The following is a 21,087-nucleotide window of genomic DNA, read 5'->3' as shown; positions in this document are numbered from 1 at the left end:
GTGTGTTTTTTTTGCAAATCAATGCAGGAGATAACCCCGCAGGCGGATAACGCCAGCGAGGGGGGGGCGAAAGATAAACAGTGTCTCGTAGCGCCAAGTGAATCCGAGCCCGGGGGTGGGTGTCCAGAGCTGCGTGGAGGGTGGATGGGAGGCGATTTGATTCGACACCAGTGCGCAGGGCAGCGTCGATGTCTGTCGACGACGTTATCAGAGCCGGAGTCAATTCGTTTTGATTTTTTCGCGCTTGTCTCAAATGCAAGCGAGTCCGCCTTGGCAGCGCTACGCGGTCGTTTCCGTTCTGCTCCGTTACGTTCGGTCCCGCCACGCTAACCAAAGCCCAAACTCAAGCCTACACTCAAACCCTAAGTCAAAACCCGTCGCTAAAGTCAAGATAAACTTTCCCAAGATCGACAATGATTTACTGAGACCCGAATAACACGATTTATAAAAGTGAAAATGTGCGAAAAATCAAAGAGGTTGACGGCATTTAACGCAATCAATTAAAACAAAACCGAAAAACAAGAGAAGTAGACCGCACCCGAAGACAGGGAGGAAGACCCGGGGTTCCCCTCTTGGACAGTGTCCTGCTATCCTCCTTCCCTGCTGTCAGTTGGTCAAACAGCTCATCAATAAACGATACGACTTCCGTTTCCTTGCGTGCTTTACCTGTGCATGGCTATATGTGTGTGTGTGTGTGCGTGTGAGTGAGTGAGCTAGCGATTGTGTGTTTGTGCGTGCCGAAGGAAACTTTCCAACTTCCGGCCAAGTGACTTCGATTTAATTTCTTTGGCTTTTTTATGGTCAAGGCATTTAATTAATTTTACTATGGCAATTTGAGCGTCTCAGCCGTCTACCCTGGTCTGTTCTGGTCAGCCCCGAACTATGAACTGAACTCTGACCGCTAACCCAACGACTTGCCACACACATAAAGAGGCAGTAGCAGCAGCAGCAGAAGGCGACGGCGGAGGAGGTCGATCTCCACGTAGGTAAGTTTTAGGCCAAAATGAGCAATAAAAGTCAATGCAAAAACAATCGAAGGTCTGCACAAGCTGCTGCGGTTAACGAAAGTGAAATGGATTTAGTTTTCTAGGGAATCGAATCGAAGCTAAAAACGGGACAGGGGATCCGATGCGGTTTAGCGCTGATGACATACCATTTTAAAGATGTAGTAATAAATTAGGCTTTCTGGATATCTATACTGCAGATCTGAATACTTATTTATTTGGTTTAAGCATAAGGATAAGGACAAGGGGAAGAAAGGTGGAAAGGGTTTCTATTTGATTTCCTGAAGAACATGTAAGTAAATAAGTATTCGTTAAAAAATTGCGAGACTCTTCCTAAAGTTAAATTGAGAGAATGGTAGATCATGGTAGTTAATCCTTCATACCATAGATTCCAAAACTTAAAGCTCATACGCCAACAGATTCAATTATATTATGTTTTGTATATTACCCTTAAGGGGCACAGCAAATATATGGATATAAATACATATGGGATTGCTTCTATTAGGAGTGCCCGTCCCAGATCAGTCTCTACATACTAATAGCTATGTTTGCTTCCAGCCACACCCATTTGGAAACAGCACCAAGAAATTGAAATGTGAATCGAACTGAAGATGAAGACGAGCATAAACGTACTGTGATAGACGAGTATACGAGCAGAACATCTCACTGGGATTCTGCCCCAAACACGTTTCCCGATTCAATCAAATTGAATTCGGAATTGAACACTGAAACGATTGAACCTTCACTATTCAAGCGGGCTACCAGCAAAAGGCGACAAGCTGTCGACTTTATCCATACGCAACTTCTCGGCAAACATGCTGAACAATCTTGGGGCCAATGTGTTGGGTAAGTACTCGATTGTATTGTAGTTTTTCCGCTCCGCTCCCCTCTGTGGAACAGACGGAAGATAGGCGATCAGAGAGAGGGGAGTACGTATATAATATTGTAATTAAGATCGGCAAGTGAATTACGCTAATATATAATAACGTGTGTATTAATCCATCCCATTCCGTCCCTTCCCCACCGCTTGGCCATAATTAAACTAATTTCTTGAGCACACCTGCAGGCGTGTATCTTTCTATATGAGGAGTGGGTAAGGGTATCGGAGTGGTCTGTAGTTACTTCCGATCTTCCGATTGGCATCTCAGATTTTCATCTGCTAAATGGCCTATAATTGAGACGTCTAACCAGCTGGCGCTTGAGCGCTTGTCGCGTGCATTTAGCAATAATTAAGTTGTATATTTAACTAACTCGGCAGGCTCTCTCCCACTCCCACTCCCATTCCCACGTAGCCATACCCATTCCCATGCCCATACTCATTGGCATTCCCCAGGTGGGTGTGGGTGTGGGTGTGTGTGTTAATTGATATAATTGCTCTTTTAAATATGCCGCAAATTGTGAATTACTTTGTGCAGCGGGAGCACGCACATAATTATCAAACCGTTCTGGCCAGCACATATTAATATTTATATTGTAAAACATATTAATACGCTGCAAACAAACTGATTTCGCCACATTGTTGATCAATTGTTCAAGCACTTTCAATTTCGGCAATCAATTTGCTGTTTGCCCTGCCTGCACCTGCACCAGCACCGCAACAGCACTACCACTACCTCCGACTGCAGTCCATTGTGCGGGTGAATCTCTGAATGAATGAATTATGTTTGCGTTTTTATTCAATTTTTATTGCCAGCCGGAAGGCGATTCAGGCCCCGGATCCTTCGGCGCGCTGTAATTAATTACTTTTATTAATTTATTGCCATTTTTCACACGCCAGTTGTCGCTGGGCCACGATGCGTATGCTCGTTTTTCAATAGTTGCCGGGAAAGTGCGAAAAATATGCAAAGAAGTGCTTTATTGAGACCAATCGAGAAAATCGATTGTCAAACCATCTACCCAGGGCGCAAAATGCTGAATTATGGTAGACTAAAATCCTCTTTAATGGGTCTTAAAGTTAGCCCCCACTCTGCCTCGTGGAAAACTATAAATTTCAATGACTCGCATTGCGGAATCTCCTGCCCAAATCCCGCCTGCAGTGCGAGGGGCTGCCATAATAAATTTCGTAAGCCTTTTTTGGGCACAACAAAACGGGGCCTCAGGATACAGAGGACTGGCAACAGTTGCAGGCCATTCAAAAGCATTTGCATATTGGGTGCCTGTGCCTGTGCCTGTGCACCACTGGTGGGGAAAGAGGGATTGGAGATGGCGATGGAGGTCCACACAATTAAGACAATTTGCATGCAAAAGAAATGCGAAAACTTTTCCTTCTACTGCCTGTCTTTCACTGGCTCCGCGAATGAGACTTGAATCGCATTTTATTCCATTTTCGGCTGGAGTTTTTGGTGTTTCCCGCATTAATTTAATTAATTTCATGATTGCAAATGTATTTCGCGGATACCCCTTTCTGGGACCCTCATTTGCCCCTTGTGTGCTGGTATTTTTGCGGTGGCCGGAGCTAGTGAAATATGTGCTTAAGCCCCCAAACCACGATCGCCCACGCCACTGCGAGGCCTGGCATCCATTCTGTATTGAAATGTTTTGCGGTTGCTGTGGATTCTGTTCCCTGTTGCGGTTAGCTGTTGGAGCAGCCTGAACCTGAGCCTGAGCCTTCGCAGGAGTTGGAGCTGGTGCTGGTGTTGGTGCTGGGGCCTGGGCCATGCCGGAGCCTATGCTCTGGTAGGCAGCTGCTAAAAACCGCACAATTTCCAAATTTCAATAATTATGCACATTGCACATGCAACTGACGACTAGGGGGGAGAGACAGAGGTGCATAGGCTCGTCCTGTCCTGGTCCAGTCCGGCCTATCCTCGTCCTCGGCCTCGGCCACGTCCGTACATTTTGTGGCAGATATTTGCATTTCGCGCTCGCTCCCAAAACAGACAAACTGATTTGCGCAAATTGTGCAAATTGCTTGCGCGATAAATTCATGTTTGCCAATTTTAATTAATTAATCGCTTTGTGCGGTTTTCATTTCGTTTCGTTTCGCTTGGCCTCGTCTGGACCAGAGACCAGAGACCAACTAAAATGTCCGCTCCAGGCCAGGTGTAAAAGCATCTGCATTTGTATCTGTGCATCCATATCTGTATCTGTACCTGTATCAGGGGCTGTGTCTCTGTGTGTTTCAAAGTTTGTTTGTTTGATTGTTATAGCTCCCTATAATTTAATGTCCTCTGTGTTTGCTAACTGAATAACTGCGTTCCAATGATTGATTCGAATATGCTGTTCTATTAGGCTGTACCGCAATTTTGCGTGAGTTTTTGTCATATATTAAGGGTGTAATCAGATCTATATTATGTTATACAATATTTCATCTGCACGAACATATTTGAATTACCACTGAGTGTTGCTAAGGTGCTAAGGCCCCCGACTAAATTCGGAGTAGACATGTTTAGTTTAGCGTAGTTTCATAATCGTAATGTTTCGTAATCTCTATGGTGTATATTTTTGGGTACAGGCCAACTTAAAGACCCTACATCCTACGGCATTTAAAGATATGTGCTCTGAATGGACATGGACCTAGCTGCTGGCCACTGGAGAGTACATCTCCTCGATCTGCATACTCAATGCACAGTTAGGGCAGCACTTGTCGTATGTGTGTGTGTTTATTTTTAATATTTATGTGTTACAACTGTAAAAGACGAGGTGAAAAAATCAAAGTTGGTCGAAACAACTAACTAACTAACTAACTAGCCTGCTGGCTGACAGAGTGACGGAGCGAGTGAGTGGCTGGACGATGGGGCTGGGGCGGGGAGATGGCTGCCCCTTGCCAGGGAAGTGCGATTTCGAGAAGTGGCGCTATTTTATGGCTCCCAAACGTGGCCCAAACGCTGTCCAAATGTGCTCGAGTGTGTATCTATGTGGATTTGAATTGAGAAAACAGAAGGAAGCGGGAACAGTTGGATGTTAAAAGTCGCACTTCTTTGGAGCATCAGCGCAACAGAACGACGTGTCGTTTCCCCCCTGAGAGCATACCGTAGATACAGATACATGTTTGAGATGTGGCCATCGAGCGTGAATGTTCGGATGGAGAGATGGATGGATGGCACAAAGCATATGGAGATGGAGATATCGCACCTAACACCGCGCCTTAAATTTACTAATCACGAGCAGAGTTTGAATTTGCTTTTCCCCTGGGCTCCCGCTGCCCTGGCTCTGCCGTTTACTGTGCGTACTGCGTAATGCTCTAAAAATATGGCAGCCATTAGGGGTGGGAGCTGACAGACAGAGGCCATGTCCGAAGACTTTCTTTTAGGTGCTCCCATCGTGTGCTACAATTGCAGTGTCAAAGTCCACGTTCCACCCGACTAGGGCACATATTCAATATAGAGCTGTTCATGCAGCTTCCCTCGTGGGGCTTGGGGGCTGATGGGGCACGATTGGGGACGTCACCATCTGAAAATCGCTAATGAACAGTAGCCGTACTGGGTGTATGTGTAAAAATTAGCACTTCCCCAGCAGCGACTTCTCCAGCGACAACAACAAAAGCGGCTTACAGGGAATGTCGCTTGTGACCAGAACCCCATTAAAGCGGAGCTCCGGCAGCTGAACTTCGAGTCCATATCTTTTATTTGCTGCCACTTATATTTATGATTTTATGCGGCGTCTTGGGCTGCACTCGTTCACCTGTTGACTGCATTCGGATCTCGGATCTCGGAGCTCGGATCTCGACTACTATTCGTTTGCCTCTGATGTTGCCGAAATTTTAACAAGTTCGGTTCGAAAACAATAAAAATCATTGAGGGCCGCCATACCCCCGCCACTGACAACATCAAAGTCGGCAATGGGCAATGGAGCGAGTAGAGCTGGATGGGAGGGAAGCGCAATGGAGGAGAGTGGTCAAAGCGGACAGATTTTTTCCAGCTTAGAGGGATTTGCATTTTGGCCTCGCTTTCATTGGAAATTGCACACCGCCACTAGCCGCCTACACCTTCACTTCGGGCATAATCAAATGACAATCATGACAACATCCCGCCTATAGCCCGGTCCTAGGTCCCGGCTCGCCCCCCAAAGGTTGTGCGCGACTCTGTGGCTGCGGACAAGACGAGAGTTCGCGTTCACTGGCGATGAGTAAATGTTTGACTTGTAGCAACAGTTGAACACGGCAACGGCAGCGGCAGCGGCAAAGGCAACAGCAACAGCAACAATCAAAGTGAAAAGAGGTAAAAAGGGGAAAAAGAGTTGGGTCGAGCCGGAGTCTCTCTCACACGTACATGTTAAAAATTCCAGGCGTACGATGAAGATGATGCGGCCTCCGACTTTGGCCAACTCTGCATCTATCTCTCGGGATGTATGTTGCTGCCGTTGCTGCTGGTACTCACTGACATGAGCTACACGGAAAAATAAAATGGGAATAAAACAAAATACAGATACGTTACGTCGTCGAGTGAGACCAAAAGGTAGGAAATGAAAAGGGGCTACCACTCGCTTACTCGCTCGCTCGCTCACCTGCTCGCTCACTGTCTCGTATCTGTATCTGCGCCTGCTGCTGTATCTGTATCTGTGTGTATCGCACCTCAGTTTGTTGTTTGTCTCTCTCTCTCACTCTCTCTCTCTGGTTCACCCGTTCGTTTGTGACTGTTTTTGGCATCTTTTTCTCCTCCTGAATGACAGGTTGTTGAAAAATTCAATTTATCCGATCGCCGCAGTTCGGTCCGAGCAATACTCTAGGTCGTTACCTCACCGCTTCCAACCAGAGCCCCGCGTAGATACCGAAAAAATTAATTAATACCCGTAGACAGACGATTATCCCTCCCCCGAGAGACTTTAAGAGATTTAATTTAACATCTCAACAATAATTCAACGAAAGTAACTTTCATCATCGAGTGCCGTGTGTTTTGTATTTTGTGGGGCTGAGTGGTTTATAAAATTTGCCCTTTCGATACGCCTTAGCATCTGTGGATTGTTTAATCAGTGGATCGGTGTAAGCTATTGATCATTCGAATACTTATGTTAAGCTTTTGGAAAGTCCCTGATCACTGCAGATCACCACAACGACACCGATGGCCACATGAATCATCGCCCCCAAAATAAGTTTCCACATGATCCAGTGCATTACCACGCTCATTAAACCCACGGTCACAATTTCAATATTGACCACGAAGTTCGATATTATTGAAAGCAAATTATAACAAATGCAACAAATTTTGTGCACTGTAAAATTCCGAAATATCAATTAGGGATACGATACATTTTGACCGTGATAGATATCAAATGCAGAGACCAATTTTTTTTTTCTGGTTAAGAAGCAACAAAAGAACAATTGCCCAAATGGCGAACAAATATAGATGTAGATGTGAAGAATTTGATATCCAAATCGAAACTTGACTTGAAATTTAACAGAAACGCACTAAAATATGAAAATAAAAGTAGCATAGACGATTCTTATTGAGCCTCAAAAAAAAATCATTATCATTAACAAAGTTTGCATATATGTTTGTATTTCGCTGCAGGCCCCAAGGATTGTGATCTGCCCAAGGCCGCACTGACGGCGTTGCACGCGGGCGTTAACAGCTTCGGACAGCTGCCCGGTGCTCCGAATCTGGCGGATCTCGGCGGTTCGGGCGGTGGTGGCGTTGGACTGCCAGTTGGAGGTGGCGTGTCACGCCTCCACATCTCCGGTGGACTGTGCGACAACGCGAACAACAGCGGCAACAACAGCAGCGGCGGAGGCGGAGGTGGTGGCAGCGGCAACACCAACATGCAGCAACAGGATCAGGTGAGAGAATTAGCAGAGCAAGAGAGAGAGAGAGAGAGAGAAAGAGAGCGAGAAAGATAGAAGCAGAGCGAGAGCGAAAGTGATAGATATATAGTTTATACCAAACTTTTTTAATAATCCATGTTCTTTTCGATGTTTATTTTCCCTTCAAATACTACTCTGCTATGCCAAAAACAAAAACAAAAACAAAAATCAAATACAATTCAATTCGAAATTCGATACAAAACGCAAATCTGTTTCCAAAAACGTGAATGTGTGTGTTCTGAATTGTGTAATGAACCTATTAAATGTGCCATGATACATATTCGTAATAATAATCACATAAAAACCAAAAGTAAGTGTACCTTGATTTCCATACTTAGAACCGTAGAACTCCAACCCTATCCTACTTTAACTGTTCTGTACTACTGTAGTGTACTGTAGCTTGTAGATTGCATTCCTTGGTAGTTAGTGTGTACTTAAGATACAAATACACATATATACATCTCATTCATGTGTGTGCGTCTCTTTTCTCTTTTGGTTTCTCTCGGTACAGCTCCTGGACAAAAACAAACAGAAGAGACACCGCACGCGCTTCACCCCGGCCCAACTAAACGAGCTGGAGCGGTGCTTCTCGAAGACCCACTATCCGGACATTTTTATGCGCGAGGAGATCGCCATGCGCATCGGCCTCACCGAGTCCCGTGTCCAGGTGAGTGCCCTGCCCCTGCCCCTGCCCCTGACCATGCCAAATCACACTTTACGTGGTTTTGTCCTGCGGTTCGACGGCTGTCAGATGGAGCTCCCTCCGAAATCGGTTTAGTTCGTTTTGGGGCTGACATGACATTTCACTTGTGTTGCACAAAACCGCAGCGGCCAAGAGGGCGGATTAGGGGTCTGCGGCTCTCCTATTATTGGGGGGATATTTTCTCCGTTTTCCTTGCAGCAGTTTACGAGGCACTGGGCTGCTGGGAGGCTCCGCCGAACACCATTTAAGCGCCCAAAATTATACTTTATTAAAGCTCATAAAGTCACATTTAGTCCGGCATTCAGGCACGCCCCAACCCAGGCGTTCACGGCCGACCCAACGCCACAACGACCCAACGCCCCTCTTTCGCTCTGGTTTCTCTCTTGCAAAAGTTTTTATGCGAAGCTCAGACACTCACGCACACATGCACAACGGGCATTATCCTTTTGCGGCTGGCATGGCTCCCCTGTGCTGCTGCTATTATCCTTGTCTCTGTGGCTGCTTCTCCTCCGGCTCCCGCTGCTCCTCTTCTTTAGGCGTGGGTCCTTTGCATTCGCTCGGGCCTTTGTTTATGGGACAATCGAATTTACTGCTTCATTAAATTTGTATTTAAGCTTCCGTTTCCGGTTGTTCTTACTTCTCTCGCCAGCCAACCAGTGAAGCAATGCGAGAATTGTTTTGCGGTTGAAATAAATGCCAAAAACTTTGTCTTATTGGCCATAGAAGGATTTTCTTTCTCTGCCACTGCTACTGCTCTGGCTAAAACAATTAGCCATGAGTGAGAAACTGTTGCCTACTCGGCGGGGGCGGGTGACACCTTCATGATGATCCTGTCCCACCACCTCCGCCTGTACGAACCTGCCGGATGTGTTCTACTTTGATAAATTGTTTTAATAATTGCGTATCAGTGTTGCCTGTTAATGCTTTTCCCCCTCTACCTCTGCCACAGCCTTGCTCATCCTTCCCCATCCGGCTGTCCAAGGGACAATGCAGGTGACTGTCACAGGGAGAGGGTGGATGTTGCAGGCGGCGGGGTGGCTAAAGGCTGAAGGCTGAAGGCTGAACGCGTCTGCCGTCGGCCTTTGGCTGATTTTCTCCTTCCAGCCGCTGTCCCGCTATCCCGCTGTTCTAATGTTTGATTTTGTGTTGTCGTTGCGGCTTAGAGGATGTCAGGCCGTTGGATTAGTTTCGGGATTGTTGTTTAATAAAATTAGCATATAAATTAAGTTGGCCCGCTGTTAGTCGCAGTGGTAGTGGGACTGGCACTGGCAGTGGCCGTAGCCGTGGCCGTGGCAGACTGAAATAACACATTTAGTGGCTCCTTGGAGCATTGGGGGTATCTTCACACTTGCAAGAGGTCCGACCCTCATTCGATATGCACACACACGTCTGGCCCTAAATCAATCTACCAGGATTTGCAGCTAATGACGGCATAAAGACAGCCTCCAGATCCCTGCTCCCTGCCGCCTCCTCCCAACTAAATTCCAGGAAAATTCCTACCCGCATTACCACAAAAATCAAGTCAAAGTTCCACATGTGAAGGGTGAAGGGGGTGGCAGGTGCATAAGTTATGAGGCTCACGTAGCGGCCGACTGGCTAAGAGAGGAGTTTCTTCACAGCGACAGACACACAGCTCCATTTATGGTAAATATAATTTAATAAATACATAAAAGCCAGAGCGAAGAGCATCTATTCCTACTTCCTTCCTAATCGGATCTGCCGAGGGTTGGGGTGGAATTAACACAGTCGTAAGCCCAGGGCGGGGCCCAGCAGGAGGCTCCCCGGCAATTGTTAATTTGTGTTTTCACAGCAGCAATTGAACAATTTACGTGGCCGGGACGTGGCCTCGGGTCAGGGTCCGGGACAATCTGTTCGTCACACGTGACATCTCCACAGGGGGCGCGGGGCGCCGGCGGACTGGGGAGGACTGAATTTGGATGGAAGATGACCCGCAAAAATTGACTTATCATGATTCGGCATTGTCAAAGGCATTGTCGGAGAGATTGTCAAAAGCATTGTAATGGCTTTGTCTGGAATGTTAACATTTATTGGTTTGTTTATTAATTTGTTGCAACGCGACAGGGTCACAGTGGGTGGGTGGGGCGAGCGGCGTCCCAGCACGTGCCTTTGTGTGTGTGTGTCTGGGCACTAAATGAATTTCTCACATGATTAATTTGCCAGGCAACCGCGCCAAGGCAGCGCAGGACTCTGCAGGTGAAAGTGGCAGGAGATGGGATTGGAAAGTTCATAAGGTTTATAACCAATCAACCGCTTGGCAACGGATTTAATCTTAAATTTACAGCTTGATATCTCAAGATCTTGTCTGAGGAAACTCTTCTAGAGACCCTACTACATCTCTTACTTGAGAGTTTTTCTGAATTTAGTTCCAGCTATATTTTCAGCTATATGATCGGTTAGCTTAAATGGCTAGAAAGAAGATAGGTTCTGCCCCTAACAGATTGTTGAAGATGATTAAGTATTCCAAATTTGTGTTTTTATACCTGGTACTCAAAATGAGTTGAGGGGTATATAAAAATGGATGTGTAAAACACCCAGAAGGAGTCGTTTCCGTCCCAATTAAGTATATATATTATTGGGCAGCATCAATTGCCGAGTGATTGAGCCATGTCTGCCTGCCTGTCTTGATTGACGCCTAGTTCTCAGAGACTTAGAGAGCTAGAGCCACAACATTTTGTCAGATTGGATTATAATTATAGCCAGAAGGAAGAAAAAGGCGTCCACTCGCTTTTTTTCTTCTCCCTCTCACACACTCTTCATATGCGAGAGACGAGATGAGCAATACTGACTGAGTATCGGGTATAGATGTAGAGTGGCGGCCGTAGCTGCATCTCACAACGTTCGACTTACACTAAATATTCAATACATAAAATAAAGATCAAACTGAAAAGAGCGGAAAAAATCAAGTAAATTTTCGGTTTAAAATTTTTTGCTTTGATATTATTGTTTTTTAATAGGATTTGTTGCCACATCGATTTAAACTGAAAAGCGTAGCTCAATGCAATTCAGTTGTCTATCCAAAAATTAATGCAGAAAAGTTTTATCCGTACATACGTACATACATATATACAGAAAAACTCTCCTGAATTATTATGATTCAGCAGGAATAAGCAATATCGATTGGCTTAAGCGCAGGGCCAGTGACAGTCCAGGCCATCCAGGCCACACCAGTCCCGTACGGGCCAATCCAGTGCCGTTCGAGGTCCTTCACGACTTCCCTTCCCACTGCGAGCATTGATAAATTATTGCCTCGACTCCAGACAGAACTAATTTATTTGCTGAGCCGCTTAATGCCCCTCTAATAATAGCCCACTGAACTCTGGAGAGGGGGAGCCACTATCATGGGGGCGGTGATGGGGATGGTGCCGGAGGAGGAAATATGCGAGATGTACATATGTATAAGCTGAATTTCTATGACGCCCATCCCATATCTGAATTTTTTGCTAAAATTAGACTGGATATTCTCATAAAAAGCGAGCAGAGCATCTTTATTAAAATCTCATGGAAATGCAAAGGTGGAAGAGTGGGAGAGGAGGTTGGGATTCAAAGGGCAGGACTCTGATGGAAGGAGAAAGCCCTCGAAGCAGGTCCTGAGGCGACTGGGTCGTCTCTGGTATAACCATGGCATCGCAAGTTTTAATTAAACTTTAATTGAAATACCAAAAACGAAAATATGCAACAAACAGAAAAATGTGGCAACTGCGGCAGGAGGAAAGGGTGAGGCAGAAGGGGGCCTGGGGACGACGGAGTAGGTTTAGTGGAGAGCTTTAAAAAGAGCCAGAGACAGCAGAAATCCCAGAGACTGGAGGCGAGGGGTCCCTCTATAAAATGCACATAAAGAGCATCAAGAAAATCTGGCACGCATTCTGTTTATGGCATATGAAGCAATTCCAAAAGCAATTTCGTTGATACTTTTCATTGAAATGTTTGTGTGAAAATGGCGTGCCAAAGTGCCCGATGGGCAGGGGCACAGACGACCGACGCTGGCATGGAGCTGGGGGTTGGCGAGTCTATCCGGGATAAGCTGCTCCAACTGAGGCTGCCATTGATAGAATGACAAGAGCACCACCCCCTCGCAGAGCCATTCACGAAAAAAGGTTGAAAAACTTTTCCGAAGAGCCCAAGAGCAGACAAAACCAGAGCAAGTCAGGGGCAGATTGAGAAAGAGCGAAGAGGAGTGGAGGGGGCCGGATTGGACCTGCGCATGCTCCCCAAATGCACCAAAAACAATTTCGGGGGTTGCATCGCATGGTCCATAACACCACGCTCCAACCTCTCAAAAGTGGGGGCTGCAGTTGCCCCGGCAACCCCCAAAATGCAAAAGAAATGAAATGCATCAAATATTCAAAACTATTTCATAAATCAAAAGTTGGACTCGTCCGGAATTGGCTGTTGTTCCCCCGCAAATAGCCCCCCAAAGAACCACTTTGATGATGTCTATCAAAGGGCAGTGCGACACATTTCTCCAAGTGAAACGAATAGAGAGGGAGAGGGAGAGCAAGAGAGACGGCTACAGGGAGAGCGCGGAGCGAGATAGAGAGAGAGAGAGAGAGAGAGAGACGGGCATAGTAGACTTTGAGCCAGTCTCAGCGGACTGGCCCCTGCTCCTTGGGGGTCTGGCGTTGGGAATGGGGTGGGCTCTGGGCCTCGAAGCAAGTGTTCCCGGGGCCGACTCGTAAAGCAGGATTTAAAGGATAACATAAAATAAATCGACTCGCATTTGTGTGTTTGTGTGCGTGTGTATGAGTGTGTGGGAGGGAGGTAAATAGAGGGAGGGAACGCCACGCGGAGACGGCATTTTATGAATTTATACGCATTTTTTATATGCTCAGGAATGAAAAGATATTGGCCGAAAAGCGATTTCCATAAACCACTCAGAGCCGCAGTCAGAGAGGGAGTTGGATCAGAGGTCGGAGTCCGTCCTGGCCAAGGATATGAAAGGACCAATAATCATAATAAAAAGATGCTTGAACTGAAGTTGAAGACATGCTGAAGGCAGAAAGGGTGTCCGCCCAGTCAGGCAAACATCAGAGGCCAACAATATCCAGGGGACAGCTTGCAGGGGACCGGGCCCCTCTTGAGTGGCCTTCTCATCTCCGGTTGCCTGGCAGCCACAAGGGGGCCAAGGAAAGCAATAACCCGGCCAATTGATTTTTGATTAAAGCCCAGCAGCAACAATATCCGAGAGATACTCGCACTCGTACTTGCACTTGTGAAGAGACAATATCCAATCTCCTGTCAGGCCACAGATCCAGCAAAAATTGTCAATAAAAACGAGCCGAAAATTACGAGTATTATTGCACTTTCTGGCTTTTACCAATCAACGGTTTATTAAGAGGGGATCGAGCTGCACTAGCCCCTCCGTCCGTCCTCCGTCCTCCGTCCTCCGTCTCTTTGGCAGGATGAATAGATGAATAACATTTGCACTGCAGACTAATCGAATTTTGATTGCAATTTTCTGCACTATCGCGGGGCTGAACGAGCACGAGTATGCGATGCCCTCTCATGGGTATATGTGCATATATCCGGCTCTGTGCCTCTGATTGATAATTTTGAAATTGGCTGTTGAAGTGCGGCTTTTTGTGCCAAAGTGCATTTCTATGTTGTCATCGGTACTCGTGTTGTGTTGCCTGTCATATGCAAATTGCGGGCTGCAGTTGCAGTCCATTCGAAGCTAACCGGATTCTTTTGAGGCTGTTGCTACCATTGGCCTCGTTATCCTTACAGCTGTTTAATCAGCCATTAAGCATAATGTGCAATTAATGTTGCATAACGAACCGAGCAGATATCATAAACAAGGCTCAAGCCGCGAGGATGGGCCAATGCCCGTGCCAGTCCGCTATGACAGACAGAGACCATTATGACATGGGACTGGGACTAACGTTGGCAGGGGCTGGATGACAGCAAGGGCGACACAATAAACAGGTTCATAATAAAAAGCCGTTGGCCCTTTCACACCCACCCTTCACACCTTACGATCCACCCTCCCGAAACTGCGAGCACCATCCACCCAACCAGCCCATAAAATCAAAGCAAATCACTTGTTATCCCATTTCCAGCCGCAGTTCCAGCTCCCCAGCCATTACCTCACCCTCATCCTCATCCTAGGTATAGCCATGTAATTTAGCCGATACTTAATTCCTGACTTCTGCCTTCATTTGGTCTGTCGTCTCCCCTGCCGGCTGCGGGTCTTTCCGGATCTGGGTGCTAATATCTGCGGCCTGCCGCAAGAAATTGCTTTTTCATGAACTTGACTCATTTATTATTTGCAACAGTTGCCCCTCTCCCTCCCTCCCACTCTCTCTCTCTCTCTCCCCCCGCTTTGTTTGGCTTTTTGCTGGTGGTGTATTTTCTTATTTGTTGGGTTTTGTTGCTTCCGTTGCTGCTGCAGTGTCAGTCGTGAAGTGAAAATTAAAAGTCCAAACATGAAAATGCTTTTGTGGGAAACATATGGCTGAAATTTTTTGTCGGCTTCTGTTTTTTGTGTGTCTGCCTGGCAGGGCAGCCTACTGTTGAAGGATTGTTGTTAGAGACTGGAGGTACGGTACGGACGGAGGGTTGAAAGTGTGATCGAATACTAAAAACAATAAAAACACTTGAGCTTGGTAAAAATCCATTCACTGCCTCAATGGGAGATTAGGCAAAAGTTATTGGTAGACTATTTATTTTTGATATTATAAGACATTAACTGACTTGATGTTTAAAATTTAGTTACAGTAAAAGTTATGAAGATTGGGAAACCCTTTCGAATCATTCTTATGGCAGCTTTATGATATATAGAGGTCATAGCCGCATGCTTGCGAAATATGATATACCTATTTAACATAGAAGGGAACACCTTTTTAGTATTTCATTAAGGAAGTTTTAAAACTGGTGGGACCTTTGGGAACATTTTTCTTCATCCCGAAGAAGTTTCGTGTATTGGATGCACATATGCTGGGTATAATCTACAAACCATAATCTGTAAACAAAGCGAAAGCAGGGTCCCATAATCTAACCAGGTATACCAATGTTATTTTACTTGATTTGTGGGGTGTTTCTCTGGGGTTTTTCTGGAACCGGACATAAAAAAACAACCTACAATCTGAAACAGAAATATCTGGTCCGAATTAAAGCTTAGCCTATAGGTTATTAATCTCTGAAGGGGAAGGCCTGACACAAATGCGCTCCTGGGGCGGGAGTCAGGCCACTCAGCGGCTGATAATTTATGCATAAGGGTGAAGCTTAAAAAATTACCGTAGACACACAATTTAACGCGACATAAGGAGCATTTTTCGGTTTTCTTTTTTATAACGATTTTCGGATTCACGCTTGAAATTGGGCGCAGCCAAAAAAAAACAAGTTAGGAAGGAAAATGTAGGGAAAGAGCAAGCCGCGGAAAACAAATCAAATGCAAACGGAGACACACATACACACACAAACGCATGTTGTTTTTTTGTGTCTGGCACCGCACACACCCTCCCATAAAAGTAGACGCACGCACACACACACTCTAGCATAGGTGGTGGCAGGGATATTGGGCATAAAAAATAAATGTTTTGTTTAACCGACATTTTAACGCCTATTTACGTGCCGGGCACGTCATGCACGTTATGCCAATTTAATGGCTATCTCAGCCCCCAGCCCTCAACCTTAGACCAGGCCAACGGAAGGCAATGACTTTTGCTTTTTGCTGTTTCCTCTTCTTCCTCTCCGTCTTGTTTCCGTTCGTGTTCTGTCCTGCTGCGTAGGTGTGTTCTGGCACTCACGAAAGTGGCAAGCAAAATAAAAGCAGCAAGCATATTTAATTTGCCAAACTCAAAGCGGCAGAAAGAGGCAGCAAGTGGTAGAGAGAGAGGTAGCTACAGAAAGAGATAAAGAGAATGAGAGAGAGAGATAGAGTGAGCAGGAGGGCAGACAGTCAGACATTGTCTTAAATTATTAAATTAAAAGTTAATGAATAGAGAGCGAGGCATAAACACGTAAAAAACATAAACAAGTCAAGGTCGCCGACACACCCTCACCCCAGCGACTTTAGTGCCCCTGCCCCTGCCCTGCCATTCCTGTTCCCCTTGCCACCACCCTTTATCCCTTCCACAATGTGGCACATTAGCGTCCCTGGTGTACCATCCAGCCAACCTGTGATAGTTCATTTCTGTTTAGCTTAGTCCAGTTCTATTCGGTTGAGGTTGAGTGGAGTGGAGTGGAGTTCTCTTCGGTGGTGTCTGCCGTTGTCCGACATATGACAAACCCCCTAGGGACCATCTGAAGTCAGAACCATCAGAAGGCCTTACAAGCAAAGTTACTTTGCGCAAAACTTGCCATTTTTCTTTCTCACTCAGACTATCTCACTCTCTCTTTCCCCTGTATATTCACTGTCCCTGTCTATCCTGTTTCCTGTGTGTGGCTCTCTGTTTGGTCCTAGTATTCCTTTGCCATTAGTCTGGCGCACTCAGACAGAAACAGTCGACAGTCGGTGACAGCTCAAGATTTGCCACGAATGCTGGGATTTATAAATTCTATATAGCTGTTTATATGTATATATAATATGTATGTGTATGAGAGTGGGTAAAGGTGTGTGTATAACGGTTAAGTTGTCAACCCGACTTTCGAGTGATGTGGATGCGAACGGCCTGATGCCTTGATGGCGGAAAAATCGTTTTCATGTCACTAGTCATTCACTCGCTGGGACTTTGTTTTCTCATTTTCCACCTGCAAAAAGATTGTGGAAATCAGCAACAAACAAAACAAAAAAAGCACTATAGAAAAGCAGAAAGTTAAAAGTTGAGATATTCCAATCGGAGGTCCTCATACGGTCTGGCTCTGGCCCCTAGATATAGGCAACACTTTGGCCCCCCGATCCGGAGCTTGGGTGTGTGCTTCGAGTGCTTGTGTTCGTGTTCTGCCTTGTAAATGTCAAAACCTCAACATGTCTACGTGGCCCGGCTCCGTTCTCCGTTCTTATGCATATGGAAATGCCAATTTGAAGCGAACACAGCACACATCCGACACGGGCTACGACCTCTCCGGCCATAAGACAAAAGCGTATCGAAGGGCCAGTCCCGTCATTGTCCTGGCGATGACCAAAGATGCGGTACCTGTTGGAGAGGGTCTGTGGCTGTGGTGGGGTTTCTGGTTGGGGTTGGGGCTTGGGCGGATTGCTCGCCAAATAGCTGATTGCCTTGTTCTCTGCCTATGGATGAAGAATTTACATATGGAATTTATGCGCATGTAAATCTGCTTGTACAATACTTGCATGTGTGCGTGTGTGCATGTGTGTGTGTTTCGAGACATGTTTCGACTGTCACGACGGTAATTGATCTCGATTAAGACCATGTAGGAGGCAGATTTTGGAGTGGGTTTTGCGATGCGGGGTGGGGTTGCAGCTGCTTAACAAGGAGCCGAAGCACAAAGTTACAGGTATGTGTGTGCCACTCATACACACACAATGGAACTATCTGCTAATCAAGAATACCATCTTGAAATCGAAAAAACTACATACTACTTGGATTACAGATGCTTGGGTTAAAGATTAATATGACTTAAGTCTAGATCGGTAAGGTGGTTCGCAGGTCCAGTGTTTATTTCTAATCTAGCCTTGCTCCAGTATTGGTTGGTTAAAACTAGCCCAAAAGCTAATACCATACTCCATTGCTCTTTTCCAGGTCTGGTTCCAGAACCGACGCGCCAAGTGGAAGAAGCGCAAGAAGACCACCAATGTCTTCCGCACCCCGGGAGCCCTGCTGCCCTCGCACGGACTCCCGCCCTTCGGGGCTAATATCACGAATATCGCCATGGGTGACGGCCTCTGCGGCACCGGAATGTTTGGCGGCGACCGCTGGAGTGTGGGGGTCAACCCCATGACAGCAGGTGAGTGGATCAGTCAGCCCAGGCTCCTCGCCACTTCTATCTCTACTAACCCGTATCTCGTATCTTGTGGATCCCCTACTAATCGCTGCAATTGGGAAAAGGCTTTGGCCAGCTGAATCAGTCGTCGCCGCTATCTTCCTCGCTGAACAGCGGCCTCAACTCGGGCATTAACATGGGCTCCGCCCTGGGGGCGGGCAGCTATCAGCACTACGGCCTGAATGCTCTGGGTAGGTGTTGCGTCAGGCCCTGAATCCCCTGCTCCCCCCACTCCATATCAGAATTATCTGAGCTATCACATGCCCCGGAAATTTTCCATCTGACTTTCGGGCGAACAAAAGACAAGCGTTGACACTTTTTCGGTTTTTTCATTGGTAATACTCGTATTATTTTTGTTTTGCTTTTGTCGTTCGTTTCCTTCTGCTGATGTATTTGCTTAGCTTTCGATACAATCCATTTCCAGTTCCAGTTCTCCCGACAATTGACCAGGCACGACACAATTTCTTTGAACTCATAACACTTTTTTTCGGTAGCCCCAAATATTGTGTGGTACGATATCGCATCACATAAGGTTTATAATGCCCTGGGCCGATGGATCGCTGGACCGCTGGTCGGGCTGCTTATTTGTTCGATCAATTAGCGAACAGTCGTTTAATTTTCAGGAACACCCGTACCCAAAGGCATTTCTTTGCTCTTCTGTTTCGTTTATTTGTTTTCGTGTAGTTGTGCTAATTGAAATTTTGGAGACATGTTTTTTTGGCTGTCAGCAGCAAAGTTTTCATTGTTACACTTTTTTGTTTGAATTTAAAATTTAAAACTTGAAATCGGGCGCTGCTTGCACCAATCACAGAGACAAAGGCGGCCATTAATCTGGGTTTTCTCCCTCCAGGAGACTCCATGATGTACCAGCACAGTGTGGGCGGGGTAGCCTGCGGGCCGAGCGGCTCCCCGAGCGCCACAACACCGCCGAACATGAACAGTTGCTCCTCGGTGACCCCACCGCCAATCTCCACGCAGCCAAACGCCAGTCAGAACGAGCTGAGCGGCGAGTCGATGGTGAGTTTCCTGCCAGTACCTAGCCGGGACACCCACCACTGTTAAGTTACATTGTCCTTTGCAGCCGCTCCACCAGCAGCAGCAACAGCAGACTCACCAGCAACAGCAACAGCAGACTCACCAACAGCAGCAGCAGCAGCAACAGACTCACCAACAGCAGCAGCAGCAGCAGACTCACCAACAGCAGCAGGTAACTACAACCCCTGGAGAGCTTTATTCCAACCCCCAGCTAAAGCTTTCACCGCTTATCTCGCAGATGGCTCCGCCGACCCCATCGCAGCAGCAGCAGCAGGAAGGACTCCACTGCCACCAGTCGATGCAGTCGCCTACAGACGGTGCCACCGACGAGGACGTGTGGCGAGGACATAGCATTGCAGCGCTGCGGCGGCGAGCCTCGGAGCTTAACGCCACGGCTATCCCATCGTACTTGCACCATGCCGCAGCCGCCCACAACAACTACGAGCATCACAATTCGGTGTACTGAAATTTGTTGAAAAGCTTTGAAAGCTTTTCGGATTACGGTTTTACCAATTGCGGGAACCATGACTTCTAAGGCCCGAACCCCAACAATTTGACAACCACTGGCAATGGAAGCGAATGGAAGCGAAGCGTTATAAGATAACCAAAACCTATGTTTAGAATATTGTACAATTTATGTGTTTTCGTTGTTTGTTTCTGATTTCTTCATCCAAGGATGACCGGAGAGGTACCCGGATTCCCCGGGAAGAGAGTGTATTTTAGACTTAAAAGACTATAATGAATGTAAACCATGTATACGAGAAACAAAACTTGAGAAGGCGGCAACCTAAGAGGAACCCAAGTTGTTAAAAGAAAACCATCTATATGAATGTATTCCAAAATAGAGTCATAAGCACACGCACATTCACATCCACACGGAAATTATAACTATTCCAGCATATACAATATATATATAGATACTAAATATAACATTTACTGTATGAGTATACGAAAATTGTAAAAATTAAATTGCGGAATAGAGAGAGTAGTCCTTCGATGAGTCACAATAATTTTTGGCAAGGGAACATCTCCAAGTTCTCCGCTTAGTTCGTACTTATTTAAGCATACTTATGCCTAGGAGAAGGAGTGTATGTAAGTAGACCTATACTTTTGTAAGTGTTGTTGTTTTTGTGTATTGGCAGTGTTCCGTTCAGTTGCTATCACTTGATCTAACCATACGATACCAACATATGCAATATAAAACGAAATAAAACTCAAACTATAGGAAAATACGTACGTCTGTTTGTGTCAGGCAGACGCGACGCGACTCGATTCTGAATCTGTTCTGTTTCAGAGTGCACAAATTTAACGGATTAATTTTACGATTACCAATTACAAATTACAAATTATACAAATACGATTAAAATTATATATACGTGCATACGATTATGGAATACTTGTAATAGACTTTCTTGTATCAAATAAGCCTAACTTTAAATCCAACTAAACAAAAACGAAAAACATTTAATATGTATGTAACTATGCGTATTATTAAATAGTAAACTAAATTAAATATTGAACGTGATTTGCATAATAGAAGAACACATTTAAAAAACTATTTACATGGAATGCAATACATATATGTACATACATACACGGCACTTGCAAGGCCCTTTTACCGGGAGTATTGAATACTTAGACGGTTTGGGTCGAACCAGTAGTATCATACGGTAGTCAGAGGTTGCTCAAAATACTTACAGTTC

The 21,087-nt window shown here is 45.9% G+C and overlaps 1 protein-coding gene across 1 annotated transcript; it reads left to right on the top strand.

Annotated features, from left to right (window-relative positions):
- The first annotated feature begins 826 nt into the window (after nucleotides 1-826).
- Nucleotides 827-20,584, top strand: LOC6593080 (homeobox protein orthopedia). Its single transcript, XM_026986070.1, has 9 exons — nucleotides 827-986; nucleotides 1,563-1,850; nucleotides 7,454-7,719; nucleotides 8,255-8,410; nucleotides 18,109-18,313; nucleotides 18,415-18,540; nucleotides 19,200-19,366; nucleotides 19,431-19,492; nucleotides 19,616-20,584. The coding sequence occupies exons 2-9, from the start codon at nucleotides 1,820-1,822 to the stop codon at nucleotides 19,848-19,850; spliced, it is 1,248 nt and encodes a 415-aa protein (XP_026841871.1). The 5' UTR covers nucleotides 827-986; nucleotides 1,563-1,819; the 3' UTR covers nucleotides 19,851-20,584.
- The last annotated feature ends 503 nt before the right edge of the window (nucleotides 20,585-21,087 follow it).

This window comes from Drosophila persimilis, unplaced genomic scaffold (assembly GCF_003286085.1).
Source record: "Drosophila persimilis strain 14011-0111.01,24,50 unplaced genomic scaffold, DperRS2 tig00000002-arrow-pilon, whole genome shotgun sequence".
NCBI lineage: Eukaryota > Metazoa > Arthropoda > Insecta > Diptera > Drosophilidae > Drosophila > Drosophila persimilis.
Note: the sequence above shows the minus strand (reverse complement) of the source record. Positions and strands in the feature narration are given on the sequence as shown.